Source organism: Gastrolobium bilobum, unplaced genomic scaffold (assembly GCF_033153095.1).
Source record: "Gastrolobium bilobum isolate Gb01-03AN ecotype WA unplaced genomic scaffold, APGP_CSIRO_Gbil_v1 utg3209, whole genome shotgun sequence".
NCBI classification, from domain to species: Eukaryota; Viridiplantae; Streptophyta; class Magnoliopsida; order Fabales; family Fabaceae; genus Gastrolobium; species Gastrolobium bilobum.
Genome location: NW_026899772.1, coordinates 929,289 through 942,557, shown reverse-complemented (window position 1 = coordinate 942,557; position 13,269 = coordinate 929,289). Strand labels below are relative to the sequence as shown.

Sequence of the window (13,269 nt, the reverse complement as noted above, 5' to 3'; positions counted from 1 at the left end):
AATCTTCACCCAATTCAGCCTTGTGAGTTATTATTTTCAACCCAATCTCTAAGATCCAAGCTGTAGAATAAGCTTTGCCGATTAGCTGAAACCAGAGAATTCCAAACACTTCTAGCATGCTTACAATCTCTTAGAACATGGAGATTTGTTTCCAACTCACCAGGACACATTTTACAATGACCAGATTCCCCACTCCATCTAGATGTACGGTCTTTAGTAAGAAGGCGGCCATGCATTATGATCCACATACAAGATTTAACACGTTGAGGCCCATGCCATTTCCATATGGTAGTCCAAGAATTTTTCAACGGCATGAGAGGGAAACCAAGCATGTTATAATACACGGTTTTAACTAAAGAGCAGCCAACCTTTTGATTTCTCCAAATAATGCGGTCATTTCCATCCGATGCGCTAGGAATGAGAGCAGCTTGGATCCTTGCAACAGCTTGATCATTGAGATATTGACGAATATAGGGAAAGTTCCATTGACCAGTATTGTTGTTCACGAAGGCACTAACAGGGAGATTCAACTCCAAACCTGTTGGAGTACGAGTAGCCAGAGAGGCAAGACACTCAGTTAAACCCAACCAATTGTCTGTCCAAAATAATGCATCATTACCGTCTCCAATCTCCCATTGCATTGCTTGAAGAAAAGATGGCCAAACACTACACAGATTTTTCCAGAAGTATGAGTCATATGCTTTATGATTTACTTCCCTCCGAAGATCCAAACCTCTCTTATATTTACTTGTTACAACTCGAACCCACAATGAATCGGGCGAAGTAAGAATCGTCCATGCAAGCTTATGAAAGAAAGCCATATTTTAGACACGAAGGTTAATCACCCCTAAGCCACCCATGCTCTTAGGCTTGCAAATATTATCCCATGCAACCAAATGAGATCTCCTTTGACCATTTTTATCACCCCAAATAAAGGCACGCTGCAACTTCTCTATTTCATCACAAATGGCTACAGGAAGCAGACTGTGTTGCATTTGAAATATAGGAGTTGCTGAAATAACCGAGTTGGAAAGAGTAATTCGACCGGCAAAAGATAAGACCTGGTTACTCCAACCAGATAACTTGTGCCTAATTCTTGCAACAACATCAGCATAATGGTCTTTGGTTACTCGACCATGTTTCATCATGGACCCAAGATATCTCCCTATATTGTGAGTTTGCTTGAAGCCACACACATTTGTGATATCATCTGCAATGTGAGCATCTGTATTTTTCGAGAAAAAAATACTAGACTTCGGAATACTAACCTTTAGGCCAGACATTGAACTAAAAGTCTCCAAGCAATCCACTATAACTTTGATTTGATCTAGAGAAGCTTCTGCAAACAACATCAAATCATCAGCAAACATCAGATGGGCTATCTTAGGACCTTTTGATCCCACGGAGATTGGCTTCCATCTCTTATTGTCAACCGCATCTTGAATGAGATGAGACAATTTTTCCATGGCTAGAACAAAAATGTAGGGAGATAAAGGATCACCCTGACGAACTCCTCTTGAAGGAAGGAAGTCACCTGCAATGGCTCCATTCCAAAGTACTGAGACCTTATCAGAGTTGATACAATTCTTGATAATATTTGTGAACCAGTGTGGGATTTGAATTTCATCCAAAACTTTACGAACAAACTCCCAATTTAACATATCATAAGCCTTTTCCAAGTCGATTTTAATTGCCATGAAACATTTTCTTCCTCTCATTCTACGCATTGATTGGATCAGCTCTTGGGTGATGATGATGTTGTCCTGGATATGTCGTTTAGGAACAAAACTAGCTTGAAAGGGAGACACCATCTCTTCCATTAGGGGCTTCATTCTGTTAACCAGAATTTTACTGAGGATTTTATAAATGACATTGCACAAAGAGATTGGTCTGAGCTGCTTAGCACTTTCAGGTCTCTTTACTTTTGGAATGAGGACCAGAAGAGTCGAGTTCACAAGGTGAATCAGATTGGGATTCTGAAACATCATGTTAACATCCTTAATAACATTAGTCTTAATAAGACTCCAATTCTTATGAAAAAAGGCAGCTGGAAAACCATCTTCCCCTGGAGCTTTTGACCCGTTGATACTAAAAACAGCTTTTGAAATTTCGTCGTCCGAAAGATTACGAGTCAGATTAGATAGCAGATCATCGTGCAGAAGGGGCCAAGTAGTCTTTGTTTTCACCCAATCACGATTAAGGACTTCCTCACTAAACAAGTTACAATAGAAATCTGTTACCAATTGATGAAGTTGTCTAGCTTCCTTCACCCAAATCCCATCAGAATTTTTTAACTCAAGGATCCTATTCGAACTTCTTCGAGTAGCTATTTTAATGTGATAGAATTTGGTGTTTCTATCCCCATCATTTATCCATTTCACCCTGGCTTTTTGAAACCATAAGATCTCCTCTTGTATGAGAACCGCATCAAGGTCCTTCCTAATCTCCTTTTCTCTAGATTGGAGAGATAAGTTGGTATGATAATCAACATGATTCTGAATTTCTGCAATACTATGCAATAGGTTAGTCTTCCTGTTGAAAATGTTGCCAAAGACTACCTTGTTCCATCTTTTTAAATTTGGAGTCAGATCATGCAGATTCGTTCTAGTGTCTTTCACAATATTCCAGCTCCTAGACAGAAACTGAGTAAAGTTATAATGCTCCATCCAAGCAATCTCAAAGCAAAAGGGACGATTTTTCCAACCTGTGTCCAAGTTAGTCAAGTAGACCAAAATGGGACTATGATCAGAATAAATCCGTGGAAGTACCTTAACGCCAGCATCAGTAAAGGTAGTCTTCCAACTTGCATTAGCACAGGCTCGGTCCAGCCTCTTAAAAACACGATCAAGATGAAGAAATTTCGGACCCTTCCATGTAAACCAAGGACCCGATCTTCCAAGATCCAGCAGCTTGCAATTGTGAAGAACATTTGCAAAATTGGAACATCTGTTTAAGTTAACTCTACAGCCACCTTCCTTCTCATCACGATTTGCTATTTCATTAAAATCCTCAGCCACCAACCACGGCCCATTACAATGGAGACTAATGTTTAACAGATCATCCCATAGCTCCTTTCTATTTTCTTCCCTAGGACTCGCATAAACTGCCGTGCAAGAAAAGGAAGGAACATGAAAATTCTGAACTTTAAAATGAACAAACTGTTTTGTGTGATTAACAATTTCAACGAGACCAGTCTCATCATTCCAGAGGATCCAAATACCCCCTGAGTAACCTTCTGCCTCTTGAACAAAAGCATGCTTAAACCCAGATTTTCGGATAATGTCAGAAGCTTTTTGACCACTACACCGAGGTTCTAGAATCACTACAATACTAGGCTTATATTTCCTAGTAAACAGAAAAAGCGATTTTTGAAACTGGGGTTTCACTGCTCCCCTACAGTTCCAGAAGAATAAATTCATTAAAAACTATGTTGAACGCAAGACTCCAAGGTTCTTGCATCCTTCATTCTTGAAATATCTTCCTGGTGAACTCTGTCCACCTCCATGCACGTAGAGATAGTTGAGGTTTCAGGATTTTGGATGTCGCTGCTGTTGTCAACTGATATATCAGGACCAGTTTTATGAAATGTGTCATATAACTGCTCTTGATTTTGGTTCAAAGTGTTATCTGCTTTCATCCCATTTTCCTGATCATGTTGATTTGCTTGCATAGGACTAACCGCCATGGGAGTAGCAATTGATGGAGATGGTGGAACGGGAGCATGATTTTCACGATTTTCACTCTGGACTGGACACCTCTTACCCGTGCTTGAAGAAGGAGCCGCATGCATAGTAGGAACCGTTGAATTAGTCCTAGGGGTATCTTTGGACTTTTTGGATTTAGTCCATATTTTCTGAGGAATTTCAAACTGAGGGGCCCCCATATGAGGTGTAACAGAATTAATTATTTGATTATGATCCTCCTCATTAATAGGTCCAGCTGTTAAGATTGCAAACCGTGATTGCGTAATTTCCTCCTTATCACCATGATTATCTCCATGATTATCGCTGGTCATAACTCTCTTATCACCATGATTATCTCCATGATTATCGCTGGTCATAACTCCCTTATCATTATTCCTTTGTAACGTTTTTGAACCAGCGCCTGGCTGGACTGCACCGGTCGTCTGAGGAGGTTGCCGGCTTCTGCGTTGACGGTTAACAACCATCCAAGGTCCCAATCCTTTGCTTCGATGGAATTCTGAGTTGCCAGGTTCCTCTTGATGAATTTGATCGTCATTATGAATATCGGATGAACTGCGTTGCTTTGGAGCAGCTGAACAATTCTCGGTGCTATGTCCATATTTCCCACAACCAAAACAAATGAGCCATAATCCTTCATACTCAATTTGTTTGGTAAATCCTTCCAGCACATAATCACCCTTTAATGGCTGAGATAGGTCCAGTTCCACACATATTCTTGCAAACCGTCCTCTTACATGAGCATTTGTATTGCTGTCTACCTTGATCATCTTGCCTAACCAGTTTCCAATCCTTCTAAAAAAAGCTTCATCATAGAATTCAATGGGAATATCCGGTAAACGAATCCAAGCAGCAATCTTAGCAATTCCAGCACTATTAGGTCTGAAAGTTGGTTCCCACTTCCTCAACGATAAATAATGACCCAAAACAATCCATGGACCACCGTTCAACGCAAAATTGAGATCATCCTTCTCACTAAACTGGACTACGAAAAAGTCATTACCAATATCAGTGACATTGATTTTGCCTTTTCTAGCCCATAAGACATTTATTTTTTTCTTCATAAACTCCACCCCAATTTTCTTCCCAAGGAGTTTAACAATCAGAGCTTTCTCCCAAGGTTTCCTCATTCTCTTCCTTGCTCTTTTGGTGCAACTAAAATAAGTACGTCCATCATCTTCCTCCCACATCTTAATTCCTCCATGGTTGACATCCTCTTCCTCAGAGGGTTCCTCCCCATCTAAGTCTTCCTCAGCAGACGCCTCTCCTTCCCATTCATCATCTTCTCCATTATGACGCATCAGAATTTCCCTCCAGGTTGAACGTTGGCCATTCTCATCTTCCATCCAACCTTCATGTCTAGGTATCATAGATACATCATTTGAAAATTGATCTCCCTCACCTTTATTCCTCTTATTACTTCTTTGAAGAATGTCAAGTTCTTCACTTGATTTGCCAGGATTCTTCCCATGATCACCTTTCTCTCTCTCACTCATCGCTCCTACTTAATTAGTAATGCATTTATTTATTTATTTTATATTTTTATTTGGATTTTCTTTTGATTAAAACGTAAATGACATGATAATCATAAAAATATCATTAATAGTTTATATAATATATTATAATATCCATAAAAGGACTTTTCATGAATATTTTTTGTTTTAAGATTTTTTATTTTTGCAAATTCTTATAGTTTTGTTAGTACATTTATTGGTTTACATATTTTTTTTTCTTTTTTTTTATACATTAATATATTATATTGTATATAGATAGATTTTGTTAAATTAAAATTTTCATCTTGTGATAATCGTAATAGAAAAAACCTCTGTTATCTATAAGCTCCTATTAATTAACACATACACAAAAAGCTGATCAAATGAGTTATGTATAATTTTTAAAAAGGAGCTGATCAAATTTTATCACATACAAACAAAAGGTTTTTGCAACATAATCCGCCATAATTCGTGCCAACTTGCAAGAGCTCACCCTCATATGTCTCTTGAAATATTGCAATATTGGAGATTTCTCGTTAAGTCAATAATTATTTAAAAGCTAACTTTGGTGCCTTTAACTTCCACGACTCTGGTTACAATTTTTTAAAGGAGATTCTTAAGAAAAAAAAGAGAGAAAAAAAAACATGCATATATTATCACATATTAAAAAAGAATTTATATTTCTTATGTTATAGGAAACAATTTTATCTCTTATACATATAAAATCGTGTGAGACCCATATTTATTTTTCTCTTTTCTCTTCACATAGTCCTATATGAGCCTATACTTTTTATGTGTATACAAGATAATTTTATTTCTTACAACATTAAAAACATATCTCTTAAAAAAGAAATAGAAACTTGATATTTTCTTTCCCTTGACAAAATGGGTCCTTTTTAAAAAAGGTTTGCACAAGAACCAACCATCCAAAGTGCCCTTAGATCACTTTTAGAAGAAGACGATGTTGCTTGTCTCATTATCTTCAAACCATAATAATATATACGTAGCATTTTTATTTTTTATTTTTGTTTAAACAAAAACTGTTAATAAAAATAATGATAAATAGCAGTCTGCTGTTGCCCTGGTACATTAATTGAGTTTAATACAAAATTGCGAACATTGCTTTCAGTCTGCTGTGTTGCCTGTTACATTAATTGAGTTTAATACAAATTGCGAAAAACCAAGTATGAGTATCTATCTATATCTGCTTTGGGATTTCATTTCTTCATCATACATAATTTCATATATGCTCTTTTTGCTTTCCTTTCACAATTAACAAACAGAAGTTGGAATACATAAAGATTGAAAATAAAAAAGTGGCCTTAGGCTGAGATGATCTTTATCAGAATTCAGAAATTCCAAATTCAAATACATACAAGGGATTTAATGATTGGGCTCACTCGCCACTGAGTTGGACTCTCTTCAGCCGAGTCCACCCAACCGAATCATTGCCCACTAAAAACCATCCATTCAAGTCAAACAAAATGTTTTAACTACACAACAACAACAACAACAATAACAATATCTAATCAATTCAATTACAAACCGGTTCGAACCACTTACCCAAGAAAACCGTCAGCCGTAGAACCCGGTCTGGCTCCACACGGCGTCACGAACCCGGCTCAAGTCTCGGCCCTTCAACGTTCGGCCCACACCCTCGAACACCGAATTCGCCTCCATCCTCCGGCTACGCGCTAAGTACTCGTGCGGCGGTACCATCTCCGATTCGTTCTCGTCGAAACCGTCGTCGGCGTCGTGCAGCGACTCGACCGAGTCGACTCGGAGTATCTTGCTCCAGTCCGGCACATTCACCGGAGCCGAAGACGCCACGTGGCGCCCGCGTGGCGATGATGCCACGCGCTCATGCGCGCGGAACTGGTGCACGATCCTCGACGACGACGACGACGCCGTCACGGCATTACTCGCCGGGTCTTCGAACGCCAGGGACAGGCCACCTACGTGGCGGTGGTCTTCCCTGTCGAGGGGAATCCGGCGCCGGCTCCGAACGGAGGAGCCGCCGTTGCTATCAGCGGCAGCGTGTGGCTCCCACTCGCCGTTGGAGAAATCGGAGTCGCGGTCGCGGGTTTCATCGGCGGTGGACCAGACATCCTCTTCCCGGAGATCCGACGGGTCGGCGACGGCGGAGACTTGGCTGTGAGAGTAGGCGTAAGTTCCCAAGAAGCGCTCGCTCCGGCTGGTCGTTAATTTGCGACCTTTGGCCATATGCGGCGGCGGCGGAGGGAGGAAGCGGAGATTTGATTGCGAAGTGAAGAGGGAAAAGAGTTACAAATACTAAGAATTCATTGATGTTGGCGTTGGTGTTGTGCATGAGCTGGGGGCACAGAGTAGTGCCACGGTCTCTGTATATATAACGTTTGCAATTTCATTTCAATTTGAGTTTGGGGTTCATTTTCTCTGAATTCAATCTAATATGTAATAATAATAATAATAATATAAATAATAAGCTGGACAACGAAAATAACCAACGACGATTCAGTAGATTTTTTTTTAAAAATTATATATAAAATAATAGTTATTCTTTTTTTTTTTAGAAATTGTTTCAAAGATATCCCGGCCGAAACTCAAAGACTAACCCTCTCAAGACGAACATATCATGTAATCGATGGTCCAACCTCTCTCACCAAAGAATTTTCTATAAATAATAGTTATTCTACATATGCATTACATTGTTTGTTCAAATTAAGTGTATGAGTTTTCTTTACCAATTATATATATGGAAAAAGTGTGTATAATTTTAAAGGATGTAAAATTGTGTCATTTTAAGAGAGAGAAAAAGATAGATAAATGAAGAGAGAGAGTTGACAAAAAAAATAAAGTTGTGAGTCTCACCTCTTTGTGAGAGTGAAATGATGTAAGTTGTGTAATTTAAAAGTATAGACACTTTTCCCTATATATATATATATATATATATATATATATATATATATATATATCTTTGTCTTTTTAAATGACACAACTTATATCTTTTCACTCTCACAAAGAGGTGGGACCCACAACTTTATATTTTTTTGTACACTCTCTCTCCTCCTTTATGTATCTCTTTCTCTCACTTAAAATGACACAACTTTACATCCTTTAAAATAATATACATTTTTCCCATATATATATATATATATATATATATATATATATATATATGAGTTTTTTATTTAATAAATAAATACTTAGTGTATGTTTAAATTAATTTATATTTTTAAAGAAGTTTTTAATATTCAAAATATTGTATCACTAATGTTTGGTTAAAAGTATTAAACATACTTCTAATAGGATATAATAAAAAATATTTAAATTTCGAATTTAATAATTATATTATATTATGTTATTTATTACTATAATTAGAGAAACTTTTCTGATGCTTAATTTAAATAAAAAAATGTCTTTATATTCATGTTTACATGCCAGTTAACTCTTTAAAGACATATAAATATTTTATATTTATAATTGTTATATTTATATTATTATCTTTTACAAAATATTATTCTAACTTCATTTTAATTAATTTTTATAAATCTTTTTTTGATAAACCACAGGTATCCTCTACGCAACGACAATTTTGTTCGGGCCACATCCAAAATTAAGGCTTTACCCATACATGCTTAACTTCCATACACCAACTGAAGTACCATCATTTGGTATTTTCATAATTTTTTTTAAAAGACATCATATACATGTTATCACATATTTATAAAAACAATTGATGCTAATATATTATAAGGGGCTTATTAATCTTCTGTTAAAGAAGATATTTTGTTTTATGTAATAGAGACAAAATATGTCGGGCCCACAATTTAATAAAAATAAACAATAAAATGTTGAAGGGACTCATATATTTATTTGTGTAGGAGAGGAAATATTTTTTCAATCAACAGAAGAAAATATTTTCTCATAAAATAAAGTATTTAATATTTCTATTTTTTTTGTAGAAAATATTTATCTGTCACATTCAAAAAAATGTGAGTGGGTTTCACAAATTTATTTTCTTTCTTCTCTTTAGAATAGAACCTACTCACTTTTATATGAGCGTGGTAAATAAATATTTTCTACAGTAAATGTAAAAATATTTTTCTTTAAAATAAATATATCATCAATAAAATTACAGTGATCAAATAAAACTATAATAATTTTTTTAATTTTTTTTTCAAATCCCCGGGAGTGGGGAACGAAATTACAGTGTATTGCATGGCTTGACATCCTCTACTTTTCTCAATTGCTTTCTTCACAGCACACTGTCAACGAAGTTATCTCACAATAACTTATTTAAATAATATTATCTTATCAGTAAAACTTGCACGATATGAATTTATGATTAAAATAAAAATATCATGAGATAGGATTTTAAATACATTTCGATCATGTATGTTTTATGATAATTCGTTAATTTCATATATCACTTGTTAGTTCATCAAGGGAGCTCAAATCAGATCGTATGGGACCTTTATCAATAAATTAAGAAGAAAACCCAAATCAAAATAAATGAATTTGATATCATATTTCAATTTGAAATTTTAAGACAATAAATCCATTCGTCTTTCCATTTATACGGTTGCCATTTAATCTTTTTTTAATTAATGTGGATCTTCATCACTTATTACTGCATTTGAATTTTCCAACAAAGCTAATTTAATTAGTTCGGAAATAGTTTAATCTGAAAGTTGTGCATTGTTAAGGAAACTTTAGTTCCAATCACGATTAGGGTAAGGATCTCAATTCAAGCCAATCCAATCAATTGGAAATGGTCGGTTGTAATCTAGGCCAAAAGCAAGGTTGCCCACAACAGGTTAAGTATAGTTTGAACAAATAATTTACAGGTTTAATATCTCTTAAGTTGTATGAGATATAATTGTTTCTTGCATATACATAAAAATATATGGAGTCTATTTTTTTTTCTTTACATAGCCCCACATAGGCCCCATGTTTTTTTATATGTGCGTAAAGTATAATTTTATTTCATATAATATGAGAAATATCAACCCTATAATTTATTGGCCTAACGTGACTTTATGAATGTGCATGACAATCTTTCTGGAATTAATATTTTTTAATTTCTGTTCTCAGGAAGAGAAATGGATAAAAAACTCGTTTGGTAAATTTGATTTATTTTTTTGTTCCCGGGATGAACCGGTTTAATTTTTCTGCAGGGGAACAAAAGAAATAATCAGAGAATTTTTGTTTTTTTGTTCCCAGGCACAAAATGAAAAACACTTATCTCTCCACCTCTACCATCATCACCACCACTACCATCATCCCAACACGACTACCCCCACCATCGTCACCGCCACCGTCGTACCCCTAGTGTCGTTGTCACCACCGCCCACCACCACGATGCCACCACCACCATCACCACCACGCCATTGTCACCACCACCACAACTATCACCGCCGCCACCACCACTATCACCGTCACCATCACCACCACCACCACCACCACCACTGTAAGAACCCGCACCGTTAATTAAGGAAATAATTCCATAATTGACCCTAATAATTATTATGAGGCTTAAATAAGTATGATAAGTGATTAAGAATGCTGAAAGTCGCTTTTCGGAAGAAAAGTGCAGATACCGGTTCTGCTAGTCGGTATAAATGCGTACCGAAAAAGTATTCCGAAAAATTATAATAAGTACACGATAATTCCTAGAATAATATATATGACTTGTAAAACAAGTTTCAAGTTAAAATAATGAGAACTGGGGCCAGAAACTGATACTGGCTATGAAAAGCGCGTACCGGAAAGGTGCTCCGAAAAATATAATAAAAATATGATAATTCTTGTAAAATTGAGTAGGTTAAGAATTCTGAGTTTGGGATTAAAATGCTAAGCGTAGAAATTAAAGTTAATATTGTGTGTTTTATGGTTAAGTGGCTATATATACACTTATGTTGAACAAAAAACCCTAGACTCTCTCTTTTTCTACGTGAGTTGGGTGGCTGGTCAGCTTCTTTTTACTGTTCCATTGCCTACTTGCTTCATTTGGTGAGCTTGAAGCCTTTTCTTCCATTTCTCTTCATCTAAACACTTGGTGTGAGTGAGAATCATCCTTGTGAGTAGGGGATTGACTTCTTTTCTGAGTTTGGCTTCTGTCTTGTGAGGTTGAGAGTGCTGTTTTCTGGTTTTGGTGAGGAGGGAACCTTTATTTGGTGTTTTGAAGCTACAAGGAGCTTCCTTGTTGAGTAAAAGAGCTACCTTGTGCATCATTTTCGTTTACCTTGGCAGTCTGAACTTGAGAGGTAGTGTGGTGAGCTCCAAGAGCCTTTCTTGCTCTGTTTTGATCTTTGGTAAGTGTCACCAACCTTTGATCATGAGTTTTTGGTTAAAAATGGAACCTTGATGCATGTAATGAGCTTAAGATGATAACCTAACGTTGGGTAATGCTTAACACACTTAGAAATACATGTTTAAGCTTCTGTAATCGGTAAAAGTTGGACCTTTTGTGTGGATTTTCGCAAAATGCAGAATCTGGGTTCTGTCGCGAAATATCCGGATATTTTGTTGTGAATATCCGGATATTGATATCCGGATATGGGGATCTGAATATCCGGATATGGATATCCGGATATTGGAAGTATGATATCCGGATATGCCCCCGACGAATATCCGGATATTCTAGGATTTCGCAGAACAGTAGTTGCACTGTCAATACAGTAGGCTATTGGGGGTTTGTGGACCCTAGATTGATGAAGTTGAACTTCTGTTTTAATGTAACTAAAGTGGTCAAGGGCTTATGGCTTTGTGTGAAGCCTTAAGACATAAATCGTAAGAGAAAAATGTAGTCTTTATGTTTATGCTTATAAGCTATGAATGTTGATATGCTTGCTGGTCCTAATCCGATTGTGATCTGCTCTGTGTTGGACTTGATCTGTGTTGACTCTTGGCATTGGATAGTGAGCTTGCAAGGTAAGCTTTCGTGTCCTCGGTTTAGCCATGTTGTGGTTCCACTATGTCCCATGGGGGTATGGTTATATGCATGCTGTGTTACATGCTTTTGCTGTTTTGGAAATGCTGTTGAGCTGTTATATGCTAGTGCCTTTATGATATGCATGTGGTGTTCCACCTATACGGTAAGCCTGAGTATGTAGTACATACAATATGGTGAGGCTGTGGGTGAGGTGCAAGCGGTGTTCCTTGTACTATCTGTAGGTAATAGACGTATTCCTGCATTTCTCTGGCCAGTAGAATAGTATTGACACACATGGCATGAATATCTGTTGCACTGCATAGTTTTGGAACTTATATTGGAAATTACTGCTTTTGAACTTATATTGCACATGTAAGTGAGCTTGGGGTGGAAGATCCTTGAGGACCCCTTACCTTACTGAGATTTCTGGTTTAGAGATCTCACCCCACATTTGGGGAATGCTTATTTCAGGTTCAGGTAATGCAGGGGTTGATACCTCTAGTGGCAGGAGGCCAGAGCTTAGCTGATAGATGTTACATGTTTATGCTGCTTATGCTGATATGCTGTTATGATTGGATGTTGGATCCTATTTACTGTCTTATACTTTTACCTTCGGTTTATGGATTTCTCTGTTGAGACTCTGTTGGTTATGCTGTTGATTTGGTGAGCATGTGGATTGTCCATTGTATTACTGTATCAGGATTCTTGTCCGGACTACGTGTAGTGGATCCGTGACATAGATACTCACTTTATATATATTATAAGGTATTTCAGTTAGATGTCTTTTTGTAATTTACATACATGCGATATTTTCTGAAATTTATTAAGTAATCAACTTGGCTAAGTATAATGACGTCATAATTGAAAAGAAAAGATATTCTGTATTTTTAATTAAGCGCAGCTTAATACGATGATATGTTAACAAACCGGGTATACACGGGGAGTTACAACCACCACCATTACCGCCATCAACCACCACCACCATCATCGCAACCACTTTTGTTACCGCCATCACCATGCCACTGCTACCATCATCACCACTGTCACCAACCACCACTACTTTTGTTGCAGCCACTACCGTCACCATCGCCGCCGCCGTCGTCGCCACCACTGCCACCATTACACCACCCTCGCCACTATCATCACCACGTCATCGCCA

General features: G+C 37.1%; 1 protein-coding gene across 1 annotated transcript; it reads right to left on the bottom strand.

Annotated features, from left to right (window-relative positions):
- Window positions 1–6,485: 6,485 nt before the first annotated feature.
- Window positions 6,486–7,566, bottom strand: LOC133293380 (protein S40-5-like). The gene has a single exon (XM_061491952.1). It carries the CDS (start codon window positions 7,415–7,417, stop codon window positions 6,770–6,772), a length of 648 nt encoding a protein of 215 aa, XP_061347936.1. The 5' UTR covers window positions 7,418–7,566; the 3' UTR covers window positions 6,486–6,769.
- Window positions 7,567–13,269: the final 5,703 nt, after the last annotated feature.